Genomic DNA, 15982 nt, shown 5'->3' on the forward strand with positions numbered 1-15982 from the left:
TTAAATTCTTTCTTCCTTTTATATAAGAATATTCTTCTTTAATTTATACTTTTTAAATTTCTTTTATTAAAAAGCTTGTAAAAATCATTATTAAAAAATAAAAAAGAAATAAAAAGAAAATTAATTTCTATCATTAACAAAATATATACTTCATATTTTCAAAATAATTTAATGAATATTACTAATATTGCACAAAAACTGCAACTCTAATTTCTTCAAAAAAGCATGGGTTAATTTAATAAAGAAATGAAAATTTTAGAATAAATTAAAAAATAATTAAAGAATAGATATAAATAAAACATTAAAGTTTTAGATATAAAACCATGCAAATATAAGTTTTTATTTAATTTTAATTAATTTAGAGTAATATTTTTTCATAATTGCATTTGTCTTTAAAGGAATTGAGTAAGTTCATAAATTCTTAATCTTATATTTTTTTCTTCATAAAATTGCTTTTCATAAAATGAAATATTTTAATATGTGGTATAGTATTTTATAAATATAGTAACATTTTTCTCTTCAATATAAAAAGATATTTATTTTCTTTAAAGTAATCTTTTATTACATATATTATTATTCTTTTATATTACTATTATAATAATAGCAATGTTAAATATTTATAGAGTAAAATGTTATTATTTTCAATATTTCTGTAACACTTCAGCTATATATATATATATATATATATATATATGCTTATATATATATCCTGTATATAGAACTTTAAAAAAAACATTTAAAACAGCTAAAAAAAATATATTTTATATATCCAATATGAGTTGTGCCTATTTAGTTTATAAGCAATTTTTGAATATGATATTTATATAAAGTACAAAATTTATTATATATATAATAGTATTATAATATAATAGTATTGTATATTAAACTGTAATATATATCTTTAATTTAGATTCATAAGTTTCTAATATATATTGCATTAGAAAAATAAAGAATGCAGTATTCTGTGCAATATTTATTTGCATAATAATTAATATATCATTGAATATTCACTTAAAATATTTTTAATTTAATTATATTATCATTTGTATATTAAATAAGAACTTATTCATCATTGACAGGTAAATGTAACAAATATTTCTTATTTATTTATTGTACTATGTAATAGTCTAGGATTTTGTTGTGATTCAAAAAGTGTTTGGGAGTTTTCTATATTTGTGGACAAGAAGTAGCTTCATCAACGACCCGAGCCATATTTCATATGCCAACAATGGCTATGCAGAAGGTAAATTTTATTAACTGACCACAGTTAACAAAATAACAATGTTATAACTTTACTAATCAATTATATTATTAGAAAATGTTCAAAAAATAAATAATGTAGATAAATGTTTTACAAACTACATTAATAATAATATACAGGGTGTTGATAAAGATTACTTGCTTTCAATCTTAAAAAGAAATAAAAAATAAATTATTATATAAAAGATAAAAACTTCTGAAAATACATAATCTTATTTAAAGATTTAACATATTTTTATAATTTAAAAATGTTATATATAATCATATATATAACATCCTGTATATATGAAAAGATAAAAATTATAGTGTTTAGTAATACAATTTTTGCACATAATTAAAATCATTCATGTTTTATTTTTTGCAAAATTATGTAATAATGATAAGTTCTGCACATTATGCAAGTCAGTATTGCATCAAATTATTTAAAAAAATCATTAATGTTAAATTTATTGTAAAAAACATTTTTAATGTTTCTTAAAAAATTTTAAATGATAAAAATTATGATAATTTTCTTTTAGCAAAGGTATTATGATAGTATAAATATTATTTAATATATATGAATATTCATATGTAATGTAAAATGATACTTAGTCGAAATCTTTTATCTTAAGTACATATTATATATTTATAGGCACATCTCAAAAAAATTAATCTGCTTTAGAGCTTTATGTACTTATAAAATATAATTTATCATGTTGCATTATTTTATAGTATTTTGTTTCATATATAATTTGCAAACTATGTAATAATATATCTAAAATAAAAGCATCATTAAGAAGGATTTCTTCATTTTTATGTATCAATCATACTTTTACTTTAGCTACTTTCATTCATCTTACTAACCAAGTAGAAAGTAGTAATAATATGTTAATTTGGTAAAAGTAAAGTAATATTGTAAAATACAATAATTTTCTGTTTTTTTTTTTACTAATGCATATTTAGTCGCATGGCTTTGGTATTAAATAATTACCCATATTTATTATCAATTCGATATAAAAAAGACTTTTGATATAATATATAATATAATATAATAAAGTTTATATATATTATATTATATTTTTATGATATTGAAAATTTTTAATATATATCATATTTAATAGATATAAATGTGAATGTATATGATGATAAGTATGGGCTTATAGAAAAAATATGAATATTACTACCTGCTTATAATATATAGTGAAAATCTTTTAGATGAGAAGACAAGGTCAAGACGTTATGCAAGTAAATTTAGCAGGTATTAGGCGAGATATTGTTAATCTTGCCCATAATTATAGCAATGCTCAGGTAATTAAAATAATAGTTTGTTATTTGATGATTATTTATTACTATTATGATATATATATTATAACAAAATTATATATGTAGAAAGCTGTACGTAAAGCCACTAGTAATGATCCTTGGGGTCCAAGCAGTACACTTATGGCAGAAATTGCTGATTTAACATATAATGTTGTGGCTTTCACTGAGATTATGCAAATGTTATGGAAAAGATTAAATGATCATGGCAAAAATTGGCGACATGTATACAAAGCCTTAGTTCTTTTAGAATATCTCATCAAAACAGGCACAGAAAAAGTTGCACAACAATGTAAAGAAAATATTTTTGCCATTCAAACATTAAAAGGTAAATATTTTTATATTTTAGATTTTACTATAATTTTTAAAATTTAATATAAAATATTTATATCCTATATTTATTATCACTATACATATATTTTTTTAATTTAGATTTTCTCTTTATTTAGATTTTCAGTATATGGAAGGATCTAAAGATCAAGGAGTTAATGTTAGAGAAAAAGCAAAACAACTTGTGGCCTTATTAAAAGATGATGAAAGATTACGAAATGAAAGAGCTAGAGCATTGAAAGCAAAAGAAAGATTTGCCCAATCAGTTAGTGGATTTGGTAGTGATGGATTAGATACTATATCACCTGTAAGCAGTGATGTAAGTATACATTGATATCAAGATCAAAAAATTCAATAATAGAAGATTTTTTAAAAGCAAAATATTTTGCTGTTTAGTTTCAAGATTGGGAACCATGTCGCCTAGGATCTGAAACTACTACTAGACGTACGAGTAAATACTTTAATTTAAATGTTTATATGTCATAATTTTTGCTATTGATATATAAATATAAATTTTTTTACAGATATTGTTATATTTAATAATATGATAATTATAAATGCTACATATATAATTTATGCATATATAATGCACATGTATATTATGAACATATATAATTTTTAGCTGAATTGGAAGCTGCAAGACCACAGACAGTAGGTGAGGAAGAATTACAATTACAATTAGCTTTGGCAATGTCAAGAGAAGAAGCAGAACAAGAAGAACAAAGAAGACGTAGTGATGATGTCAGATTACAATTAGCTCTTAGTCAAAGTCAACAAGATTTTAAGTTAATATAAATTATATAAGGTTTAATTTTTTATAATTATATAGTCTATTTTTTGTTTTTATCTAAAAAAATTAATTTCAGAGCACCTCAAACTGAGAAACAAAGTCATATGCTAGATTTGCTGGATGTAAATTTAGAAGAAGCATGTGGATATAATGTAAAAACTGATCCTTGGGGTATACCAATAACACCACCTCCACCCAGACCTCAAGTATGTTATTTTAAATTTATTTTTTAATTAAGTTATTTAAGTTTATTTAATTAATTATTTTTCTAATTTGCTTATTGCATGATAAATGTTGCATTATGTACCTTTTGCATGTTACATAATAGTCTTTGGATTTATCTCAATTTTATCTATATAAGGTATGTTTGAATAATTATTAAATATTATGTTCATAAACTGCAACATAAAAACTTATTAAAAATAGAAGAAATTTGTATTTATATATTTTCATTTATTATATAGCCACAAAATGATCCATGGAGTGTTCCTACAACAAGTACTACATCACCTGCAATAGACCCATGGACTCCCGTACCACAAAGATCAAGTAAAATTTATTTAAAAAAATTAATTTGATCAAAAACTAAGCAATTTTACAATTTATCTTTTCTACTGGCTTCATAATTAATTTATAATTTGATTTCAGCTGCTACAATTGATTCATGGCGAGCACCTCCTTCATCGCCTGTAACAGTTACAACTTCACCTAATACAGATCCATGGTCACCAATACCTTCTACTAGTACTACTGCTATCACTACTGAAGTTGATACAAATAAAAAACAAGTAAGATATTTATTTTTTTTAATTAATTTTATTATGGTCATTTATATATATATAATGAATTTATTTAGGCTAGCCGAGATGGTATGACATCTGCTTCTCCATCTTTTAACAATCCTACCTTAACACAAAATATTGGTTTTGCGGCACAATCGCCACAAAATATAGGTTTTAATTTGCCTACGACTTCAAATGCTACATTCAATACAACTAATAATGACTTCAATGGAACTGGTCCTAGTCTTAACAATTTCCCTATTGGAAATCAAAACAATTCTGTAGCCAGTCCACTAAGCGATTTAGATGAATTCGATGTAATTACTAACAGAAATAAGCCTGGATCTAGTCTGCAAACTACAAATAATGGTATTTATTAATGAATTATTAGTATTATTTATTATTATAAATTATGTTAATATCTTATATTTTTAAATCAATTGTAGCAACTACACTATCACCAGATCCATTTGATTTGGGAGGCATAGCTGAAACTCTTCCCACTAGTACAGGAGCTGTTAAAAAAACACCACAATCGTTCCTTGGGGAAAACTCTGCTCTTGTTAATCTTGATAATCTTGTCAGTTCTTCTGCGATCAAATCCACAACGCCTACACCTGCAGGTAACAATTTATTTCAAACATAATTCATCATATATCATATAAAATTTAAAGGCGTAATTTTAAAATATTGAAATCTATAAATCTATAGATATATCATTGTATGCATATATCATCGCTTAATGAAAGAATAAAATTTTTATGATTAAGTTAATTTATTGTAATTTTAATCGAATATATTATGAGTCTTATATAAAAATAAACAATGTGTTATTATATTATATTATTTATAATATATTCTGTCTGTAAAACAGCATTTCATTGGAAATAAATTCGTGAGTACTTTCAAGATGTACTTTCAACAATACTGCATGGATGCATGGTTTAATTATGATATTGAAATCATTTCATTCATTATATTTTACATAGATGTTATTTTCAACAAAAAATGATATATATATTAGAAAAATTGTGATGATATTGTATATATTGTAAAAATGAAATTTTTATCTTTTTTTTTTTTTGATTATAGTTTAATATGTTTTCATGTTTGTTTTCATATTTTTGTCATCAAATTTCAGTCAAGTTTTAATAAGTATTGTTAAAACAAATATGTATGCTAAAAGCAAAAATTGTTATCTATAAATTTTTAATATTATTATTATTATAAATTATATTTCTGATTTGTTTATATGAAATTATATGAAATTATGATTGTTTATATTGATATTAAATTAAAAAATTAAGTATATGATATGGAATATAATATATTAATCATTATAATTATAGAATAATATAAATTAATGTAAACAAAAATTTACAGCAACAATGTCATATTCGGCAAATCCATTTGCGACGGCAACAACGCCATCTCGTCCTACAATTAATCAGATTCGACAAGATCCTTGGGCAGCGAATACAACTACTACAGCGAATCCGTTCCTTTCGTAGCTCGGTGATAATCGTTGAATGTGTCAGTCGAAAATCAAGAGCACTGTGGTTTAAAATGTATTCAAGATTTTTAACGATAACCCTGTACGGTATAAGTTTCTCACTCATTACGAAATAGTTTTACTTGAATATAAAAAATGATAAATAGATATAAATGATGTCTAATCAAATTAAAATATTTATTATGAACATTTTAGTTTCCTTTCTGATCTTAATCAATGACAAAGGGAAACTTTAAAAAATACATTAATATAACTAGTTTAATTCTTTTGGACTGATGATAAATAATGCAACAGATAACTATATTTGTAAACATTAACATTTATTTCTACATATAATTGAAAATCTATAACTTATAATATTTATATGAAAATGTTACTATGTGTTACAATTATATAATTTATATTTTATTACATATTAACAATGAAGGAAAAATTATTTAAAAAGAGAAGATAATATATAATAAGTAAAAAATTTAAAAAGAAATCATATTTCAATTTTGAACATTTAAATGCTTTCAAGGTATAACTAAATTTTATAAGAACTTTTTCCATTTATAATATATTTTTTAAATGCATCTTGAATTCGTAATAGATTATTGAATAAGATTTTCATTGTGCTATAGATTATAATTGATAAATTGATATCATTAATTGATTATTTCTTTTATTTTATATTTATATACATGCTTTTCTATAGCTAACGAGATTATGAGACTGTCGTGATTTGCAGGAGTAATTTATATCGAACAGGGTTTTTCAATTTATGTTTTACGCTTAATGTGACATGCATTGATTGTGATTCGTAAAAATATTGGTGTCATGGCATGCCTTTTATGACTAATACTCATCTTGCAAGAAAAATGCTAGTATATGTCTTTGCTAATTCATTACTTTTCATTGTTTAATATCTTGATTACTTGCAGATGAAATAATTATGTTATGCAGTTTATAGCTGCAAAATATTTATATCATATAATTATATCTTCTAATATTATTGAAGTACATATATATGTACAAGTTAAATTTATTTATGAAATTTTATGCATTTGGTTTGGATAATTATTGAAGATATATGCATAGGCTTCATGCACTAAAGAAAACCAAACACAGCCGTAATTAATATGCATTTTTCTATAAATAAATGGATAAATCGATGCGTTTTATTGTTTCATGGAGACTTATTAAAATATAATGCTTATGTTGGTTTCTATAAATATTCTAGAAATTTCTTAAAGAAATTCTTTAACGCGGTGTCTTTATTCGTTCGACTGTCAAACTTAATGAACCAACATGAAAATAAAGGGTAATGTGAAGTGCATTAGCTTTCTTTATACGCAAAACGATTTACAATTGTACCTTGATTTATATAAAAAAAAAAATTGTAAATATGTTAGCATATTGTTCCCCAACTGTCAAATCTTTTCCTTCAATATGTAGAATATTCTAAATAAAACTTAAAACTAGAAACTAATTATTTCTTAGTTTCTGAGGAAATTGCTGAGTTTATTATTTTATATATTGTGAATATTTTTCACGTTTATGACCATCATTGTGATTCCATAAAGAAAAAATATGAATCATTTCTTTAAGATGGTAGTTATTAATCAATACATATTTATTAATAACTTTTAAAAAAACTACTTCGCTTTAATCTTAATATAAACTTCAGCATTTCCTTTTTAAGAATATTTATGCATTTTACAATTTTATATAAAAAACGATTTCATACGTTTATTGATTGACAAAGGGGAACTTGTATTTGTCTGCTTAAACCTAAGTAAATTAGACATGAGTTGCACGATTAAAATTTTGTTAAGTAAATATTGCTTAAATAATTCCATTGTATTATTCTTTGTTGTATTAATAATTAATTTTGTTTTATTATGCATTTTCAACATATTCGCTTATATGATTGAAATTGTATAGTTAATTGCGTATTTCTCCAGATGTTCGCGAAATAATGAAGTTAGAATTATAATGGAATCTAAATCAATTCAAAATTGAAAATATATTAGTAATCTTATATTCACAGTTTTTATAAAAAAAATACTGTGTCATATTTATTAAACATAACATTTTAATATTATATGTTTTCAAATATTTTTTCCGATATACTCAATAAATGATATATATATATATATTTATAATATATCAATGAAAATATTTTATTTTTTTATATTATAATTTTATTTATATAATATAATGTACAAACTTCATTTTTACGCGAACAATGGAATATTGTTTAGTTTTTAGAATTGGTGTAAGTGCAAAGAAAATTTAATGAACATTTATGAATGAAATTATATATTTTAGTAGATTATATTATTATCATTATTAATATTATTATTATACAAATAAATGTAAAAATTTTTAATTTTTCTGATTAAATATTTAATTTGGAGATCCCTTGTATATTATCTTTTTTTTTATATAGTAAATTTTAATAACAATATATCAAAGTAATTATAAAATTGCTTTAAAATTACAAAAACTTAAATGCATTTGAAATTATAGTAAAGTTATGAATTAAATACTATGATTATTGCTTATGATAAATAATTTTTGTTTTATAAAGAGGAAAAAAATACAAACTAAAATATTTGTATATTGAAATTATATTTTAAAGAGAAGCTTCAGTTGAACAATTTATATGAGAATTCAGAACTGGAGGAAGAAAATATGATCGAACTTGACTATGTAATTGTGCTACCTCAGGATCTTCCCTTTCTAGAGTTCTAAGTAATTTTACAAATTGAACTGTACCTATAAATAAAAACAGTAATAAATTAATAATAAAAATTATATTCATTTTAAAATGAAAATATATTTATATTTTCTACCTTCTCTACTTTCTGAAAAACCATAGTTCTTAATAACATCCATTTCAATTTGAACAACAATTGGAAAAACAAATTGCATCATTTTCAGCATTTCATTTCCAGAATTTTCTTTAGCTTCTGTAAGTTTTTGAGTATTTTCTGGAGTATTCAATGCTGTCAGAATGTCGGTTAAAACAGCTGAAAGTCATCTTATTTATTATTTTTGAAAAAAATACTTAAAATATAAATGCTAAATTGTAAAATTTAAATACCTTTTGCAATTTCAGGAGTAAAAATAGGCAGACCAGTCATTGTAAAGAAGTTTCATATAATTAAAATATATGAGAATGTAAATAATCCAATTCCAAATATATCGATTCGGTTGAAAGAATAGGTTAAAATTTGTAAAATTTTTATAATATAAAATTGTACAAAAAAATTGTTTTATTTTATAAATATGAATACATATTTATTTTTCTTTTATAATATTTTTCTTTTCATTTTTAAAACATATCATATATAATTTGTTTGTCACTATTCTTAGAACATGCCAAAATATGTAAATAATGTACTTAATTCAATGATCCAACGAAGAGGGCGCTTATGACGAATTTATGTCACTTGTCAACTTATTATTCAATTTCATGACATGAATCTAAAAAATAGAAAGTCTGAAATTATAAAAGAAAGTATATATGTGTTAAAGTTTTTTTTTAGTTATTACACAATGGAAATTTATGTTATAAAGACGAAATATAGTTAATAGTTGTGAATTATAATATATTAATAAAATAAACAAAATTTCTAAACAATATATCTTAAAGAATACTTTCTATAACCTATTTAAGATAATAAGTTAATAATATACAAATAATTTGTAAACGAAAGACAATCTGTTATTGAAAAATATATTCATTGACTTTTAATAAGTTAGTATACTTACTAATATTAAAATATTAATAAAAAAAAACGATTATTGGAATTAAAACATCATTCAACAAATATTTGAAAAGAACTCCGTAATGTGTTCTGTTCATGATGAAGCATTTTTGCAAATTTTACAAGAAGAAAAAAATATTACAAACTTTTTAGATGCATTTTTCGGATTTTTATATAGATGGTAAGTATACAATATACTATAATATAAACGTAAATATTATTTTTACAATATATAATTTATGATTATTGTAATTATAGTACAGATTTTTATGTTGAATCGGGACCAGATCAAAAATTTGGTTTTCCAACTGATACAGTAGAAAAACTTGTTTTATATAGTTTTCATAAATGGAAGAATATTTCTAAATCTTCTAATAGAATAGATCTTCAAAACAGTCAAGATATTATTTCTCAAAATAATGATAAAAATCAAGATGAATCAATGACAGTAGAAGAAGATTCTCTTATTTCACAAGTTGATCATGAAGTAGAAATTGAAACATATAAAGAAAGTCAAATAACAAATCAACTTGGTCATTTACTTGAAAAAGACAAGACATCTGATAGTTACAATGGTGCAGTGAGAGAAAATTATACTTGGTCACAAACTATTAATGATATAGATGTGTTAGTAAAACTACCTAATTGTATAAGAACAGCAAAAGATTTAAGAATTCATATTAATTCAAAAGATATTAAAATAGAAGCTAGAACATCAAGGGTTGAACAGAATCAGGAAATAGAGGAATGTCGCTATTTTGTATGGACTACAATTTTTAAAGGAGAATTATGCTTTAAAATTCGGAAAGATGAGTCAATGTGGAGTATAGTACCTGGACAACATATTAATGTAAATTAAGCTATTTTAAATATGTTTGTGTAAAATATATATTATAATTTTATTTTATTCATAGATTCATCTTGAAAAAGCTTCTGAGAGATGGTGGGAAGCATTGATCATTGGTGAACCAAAAATTGATTTAACTAAAATAGATTGTTCAAGAAATTTGGATGAAATGGGATCAGAAGAACAAATGAAAGTTCAAGAATTGATGTGGAATCATCAACAAAAACTTCTTGGTAAACCAACTTCTGAACAGATTGTAAGCATATGAAAAGTTATTTAATTTATACTTACACATATAATATAATAATCACTAAAATATAAAATATTTTTTGTGCAGAAAATGGAAAAAGTATTGAGAAAAGCATGGGATGCAAAAGGATCTCCCTTTGAAGGTACTGAATATGATCCTTCAATAGTAAATTTCAATTGATACATTTTTATTACACATTTTTTATTTCATTAATTGTTATAAATTAATAAATAAAATTCTATATTAAGCTATGGAATTTTGTAGATATACGATCGTTTTTTATTTAATTGTAATTATATGTTAAATATTTTATTTTATAAATTAAAATTTGATTATTAATTGTTTATTTGTAATAAATATTTATTTAAAAAAAAATGTATTCTTCAATAAATATATTCTAATATTATGAATATCTATGTGTACTTCATATTTTTAATAATGAAAATATAATTATATTATTACAATTTAGAAAAAAGAAATCAAAATCTTTATTATTGAGAAGAGTAAAAAAATTCTTGGTATGTATAATATGATACCTAATATTTGCAATTTTATAAACTCACAGATATATATATATAAATGTTTTTCAAATTTGTTGCATTTTATTGTAATTTTATTTTTTTTAATTATATTTTATTTTTAATAGATATTATATACAATATTAATTAAATATAAATAATATTAAAATTATAAAAAAAATTAAAAATCAATAATATAGTAATAAAAGTAATAAAAAAATTAATAGTGCAATATAAAGATTATTAAATGAAATAACAAGAAACAAATGATTCGCGGTTTGTTTCTAGAATGCAAAGAATTTCACACTTTTTCTTAGCGTTTGTATCAACTTTATCTTATAGTACTATAGGATTGTTTGGTAAAAGAACAAGGAAGGAATGTTTTATGGAAGCAGACAAATGGCTATAACGAAACTGTTCTCATTTTCTAGAATTCCTTCGATTTTCGTTTATTTATTTCAATATTCAAATCTATATTCGATACAAACATTTTTTATGATAACAAATATACATTTTTAATTATTACAATAAATTTAATATTTTTTACGCTTTTATTTAATAATCAATTTCTTTTTTCTATTCAAGCAAATTTTATTTGATATTTATTGTTTTATAAATATACAAAGAAATGCAGGCATTGAAATCTCCACAAAAACACTAAAATCACATTTCACTTGTTCATTCAAAAAACGCGTTATAACATTAATTTCACAAAAGAGGAATTCATTTTTAGATCTACTTCAAATGCTATTTTATTATTTTGATAAATTAAGAAAGAAGTTATTCTTTAGCTCAAAAGGAAGATAGTTCAACAAAGGATGCAGCATATTGAGCACCGCTGAAGGTAAAACACAGGTAATATACCTGCCTGAGGCTACATCCATCCCCACTTGGAGTCCGGTTCTCTCTCCTTGGTCGGTTCTCAGCTTTTCTCCAAGCTGAGTCGGGCCGTTAGTGTCGTTGTCGTAGGAGAGAATGATAGTAATGTGTATCACGGAGTATCGGGCACCCTGAAGGACGTCGATCGTTGAGTATTGGTCCTCTTCTTCTTCCTCGTTTCCTCTTCATATATCGGGTTATCAAATTCGGTCATTGAATTGAAAGCTTTCTCATTTGGACCAATTCGTTCTGAATGGTTCGTGATCTGTTTCCTGATTCACTTTTTCACGGATGCTCGATAGTCTGGAGGACGACAACGACTATTTGTTCCTCAATATCTATAACTTGCAGTGGTGTCGTGTGAGGTGAATGTAACGCTTGATCAGAGTGGAATTTAGAAAGAAAATCGGTGAAAAATAGAAAAGGAAAAAAAGAAGAAGAAGAAGAGGTTACCAAAATGCCTTGTTCTGCGGTGACGCTGTCCCTCGCGACCATAACCGGTATCATTGCCACTGGCCTCTTGGCAATCGCCTTTTCTACAGACAACTGGCTCTACACCGAGGTTAAACGCGCCCAAATCCAGGTTTGTAAATCGAATTTATTTTTTTTACAAGTGTTTTTTTTACGACACAGTTGTGAAATCTTTCGGAAGAATTTAGGATGCCACGTTGTGCTTTTTCACATCTTCCATGTTTTTATTATATCTTTTATATTATATCTTCCAAATTCCATTATTTGTGGGATATTATAGATCATATGTCGTTTTTACTTAATATATTTCTTTCTAATTTCTTGATCGAAATATCTTTTCCCGTTGCGTGATTGCATTATAACCATTTTGATGCCTCATAGATGACTTTTATAAATCCGTATGTAGGATATGATTCTTGAACGATGAACGTTTGAAGAGCACGACGGTATTCTTCACGATATTTTCATAGAGGAAACACTATCATCATCGATTCCATCCCAGATATATACCAATAAATACTTACGGTGAATTTTCATGAATTTCAAGATGGAACATCATTTTAAAAATTCGAATTTATAGCATCGAAAAAGATCAAATCAAAAATGCGCGCTATAATTCCTAATAATATAGAAACATTAACATTCTTGATCTTCATGATTCAATTAATAGTGCATTACATGGAAAAATTATGGTAAATATATTTAAATGTTCGTTTATTGTTTCATTATTTCGTTGTTCTTTTAATTCCGTTGTAATTTTTCAACGAAAATATAAACTGCTATTCTGTATTGATAATCAAATTAATAAGAATCTGATTTTTGAAAATTATTGAAACATTATTAAAACATTAAATAATAATCTGCAATAAATCATTGAAATTATTTTTTCAAATGGTATATATAAAATATACAATGAATGTTTGATTGATTTTTTAAAAAATAGTTTTCATCTTTATGACAGGAAGTAAAATCTCTCCGACTTCCGTCGTCCTTGTCACAGGTGAATGTTCGGGTCGAAGGTCAAGTTCATTCTCGAGGGCGTTGCGAGTGTCAGTTGAGTGGAAGATATTCTCATGAAGCTTTTATGAAATATTCTACAAGGAAGCCGTATTGCATTTATAGCAAACTATATCATTCTTCTGTGTTTCAATATGAACACATCACTTAAAATCTCAGTATTCTGAAAAATATTACTATTTTACATATTTTAAATTAAAAAAACGATTAATTTTTTGACAATAAAATTACAAGAAATTAAAAACAGACAAAAAAATAGAAAATAATTATTTTTTATTTTATTTGTTTTGCGTTAAATATAAAAATATCTTCGGTTTTTTATAATCCATGAATTTTTAATAATTGCGTTACAAATAGTAATATTTAAAATAAGATTTGTATAATTATTATTAAATTTGCCTGAGTGTCTCTTTTATTTCATTAAAAGGATTAATGAATTATTCCATGATAAATAATACAACAAAATATTTTCTAGTATTCTTTTTTTTTTTTATTTCGCTTTATTATATTTATGCGTGCAATAGTATCATAAGGAATATTTTACAAATCACTATTTTCATTTGTCACGTAACCACATCAAAACAAATGAGTTGTATAGTCTTTAATTTTCCGTGACGTACATATAATGATTTAATCTCATGGAATTTCAACTGATGAGATTAAGTATTAATAGAAGATATGTCAAAGCAATACATATCATATTCATCGTCAATGATAAATCTCTTTATTCTATAAACTTTGTAAAATCTTCACTCATTATAAACAAAAACATACTTCTTGATTACTAGCTAACCTAAAATTCTAAAATCCAATTACTAAATAGAACTTCTTCTCTAAATGTTCAAAAATATTTATTATAAAATTATCAGGTTTCCATATCGTGATTAGACTATGATCGCTCAAACAATTTGATTTCGGCCAAACGTGTTTCTAGTTTGTGGTGTGTTTGGAATGATCGACATTCTGGGCCGCGCCCATTTTCAGCGCTTGTCGTCGACTCAACGAGTTTTGCGTTTAGCCGTACTAGAGAGCACGCACAGCAGCGCAATCGTATGCACTCTCCTTTATAGGAATCAACCGCGGATCGAGACGAGACGTTTTTCTCTTAAATGTAAGTACACTGCGATTTCGTTCGCACGCAGCTTTCTTCCGATTCTTTATTTGGTAAAGTTCAAAGAAAAACAACCCAATCGCCTCTATGGAAAACTTTCTTGCTAATTCAACGAGGAACAAGAATTATATGTTAGAGTCTTATTAATAATAATTCTATCATTAATATTCTGTTTCATTCTTTCTTTATTTTTGAAAGAACTGATCACTTGCATCCATTAAATGTATCAAAATATATGATGTCATAATATGAAAATAAAGTTGACATATTCTATGCTTCCACTTAGAAAACTATTGTTTACATCAAATTACATACAAATTACATACAAATTATATTATCTTATAAAATAAAATAAAAATAAATAAAATAAAATAAATTTTCTACTAAGAACATTTTTTGGAATTTTTTTGAAACAAATAATTTGAGAGAAAATTATTCAAAGATTCAGTAAGATAATATATATAACAACATATTAAAAGGGACTTCTATCACTGAAAAATTTCGATTAAGTCATATCAAAATTTTTTTTTTTAAATTTAGATGAATTTTAAATTATTATTATTAAAAAATCTATAAAAATTTATGTACCTATTTTTTATTTATGGAAACATCTATTATTACAAAATATATAGAAGTATTTTTAATTTTATTATTAACTTTCTTTCATTAATTCATAATTATCATCAATTAATTAGATCATATTGATAGATTTTTATTTTGGAATAAATTAATGAAAGAAAGAAAAAATCGACTCAGTAGATCATTGCTTTATAAAATTTAAATTTAGTGGACCGTGAAGAAAATATTCACGGTCAAAAGACATCAATTGACACAAATATCCGATTTAGCACGGAGAGACAGTCGAAATGTACATATCATCTTTGGACGATATCCAAGAAGAAAAACTCGTCGTGATCCATCATTATGACGCCGAGGATTTCTCAAATAGTCGATTCTAGTAATTCCATGGTATTGCTTTTAATCCAAAGTCTCTGTTTAGATTCATAATTTGGTCTGATGTATAACTTTTGATGTATCAAATGTTTAATGTGTTTTTAATTACAGCAACCCAAATGTAATATTAAATTTCTAAAACAAATATGTAATATAAAAAACAAAATATATATAATTATATAATATATATAATTATTTATTAT

General features: G+C 24.0%; 4 protein-coding genes and 1 long non-coding RNA gene across 14 annotated transcripts in view; 3 read left to right on the forward strand and 2 right to left on the reverse strand.

The window, feature by feature from the left end:
• Positions 1–6207, forward strand: part of LOC102674087 (epsin-2) — a 7901-nt gene extending 1694 nt beyond the window's left edge. For 2 of the 7 annotated variants that reach the window (XM_006619824.2, XM_031512478.1), the window contains 12 exons: positions 1127–1243; positions 2455–2547; positions 2629–2887; positions 3009–3208; positions 3286–3340; positions 3512–3674; positions 3756–3885; positions 4144–4228; positions 4328–4467; positions 4536–4830; positions 4908–5084; positions 5845–6207. In XM_006619824.2, coding sequence (XP_006619887.1) covers positions 1220–1243; positions 2455–2547; positions 2629–2887; positions 3009–3208; positions 3286–3340; positions 3512–3674; positions 3756–3885; positions 4144–4228; positions 4328–4467; positions 4536–4830; positions 4908–5084; positions 5845–5972 — 1749 coding nt within the window. In that variant the 5' untranslated portion in view covers positions 1127–1219 and the 3' untranslated portion in view covers positions 5973–6207. Of the gene's footprint in view, positions 1–1126; positions 1244–2440; positions 2548–2628; positions 2888–3008; positions 3209–3285; positions 3341–3511; positions 3675–3755; positions 3886–4143; positions 4229–4327; positions 4468–4535; positions 4831–4907; positions 5085–5335; positions 5357–5844 lie in introns of all 7 variants that reach the window. The other 5 variants (XM_031512482.1, XM_031512481.1, XM_006619825.2 and 2 more) reach the window with 5 other exon arrangements.
• Positions 6208–8566: 2359 nt separating this feature from the next.
• LOC102674926 (protein C10) lies at positions 8567–9405 on the reverse strand. The gene is made up of 3 exons (XM_006619827.2): positions 9066–9405; positions 8815–8991; positions 8567–8737 (listed from the first exon to the last, which is right to left on the reverse strand). The coding sequence occupies exons 1-3, from the start codon at positions 9103–9105 to the stop codon at positions 8595–8597; spliced, it is 360 nt and encodes a 119-aa protein (XP_006619890.1). The 5' UTR covers positions 9106–9405; the 3' UTR covers positions 8567–8594.
• A 10-nt stretch (positions 9406–9415) lies between these two features.
• Positions 9416–11239, forward strand: LOC102675057 (nudC domain-containing protein 3). Of its 2 annotated transcripts, none has more exons than XM_006619828.1 (4): positions 9416–9913; positions 9991–10582; positions 10647–10835; positions 10917–11239. In XM_006619828.1, exons 1-4 carry the CDS (start codon positions 9816–9818, stop codon positions 11007–11009), a joined length of 972 nt encoding a protein of 323 aa, XP_006619891.1. In that variant the 5' UTR covers positions 9416–9815; the 3' UTR covers positions 11010–11239. The 2 variants fall into 2 exon arrangements, with proteins under 2 accessions (XP_006619891.1, XP_006619892.1); XM_006619829.1 differs by having other exon boundaries at positions 9422–9913; positions 9996–10582.
• Positions 11240–12562: 1323 nt separating this feature from the next.
• LOC102675284 overlaps positions 12563–15982 on the forward strand; it is a 34817-nt gene continuing 31397 nt past the window's right edge. For 2 of the 3 annotated variants that reach the window (XR_004151069.1, XM_006619831.2), the window contains exon 1: positions 12563–12809. Coding sequence is in view for 2 of the 3 variants with exons in the window: in XM_006619831.2 (XP_006619894.1) it covers positions 12684–12809 (126 nt within the window). In the remaining variant the exon portion in view is untranslated. The remainder of the gene's footprint in view (positions 12810–15982) is intronic. The other variant, XM_006619830.2, reaches the window with a different exon arrangement.
• LOC116186125 overlaps positions 15593–15982 on the reverse strand; it is a 2577-nt gene continuing 2187 nt past the window's right edge. The window contains exon 2 of the long non-coding RNA XR_004151071.1: positions 15593–15914. This is a non-coding gene — a long non-coding RNA (uncharacterized LOC116186125). The remainder of the gene's footprint in view (positions 15915–15982) is intronic.

This window comes from Apis dorsata, unplaced genomic scaffold, assembly GCF_000469605.1.
Source record: "Apis dorsata unplaced genomic scaffold, Apis dorsata 1.3 scaffold_444, whole genome shotgun sequence".
In the NCBI taxonomy this organism is placed as follows: Eukaryota; Metazoa; Arthropoda; class Insecta; order Hymenoptera; family Apidae; genus Apis; species Apis dorsata.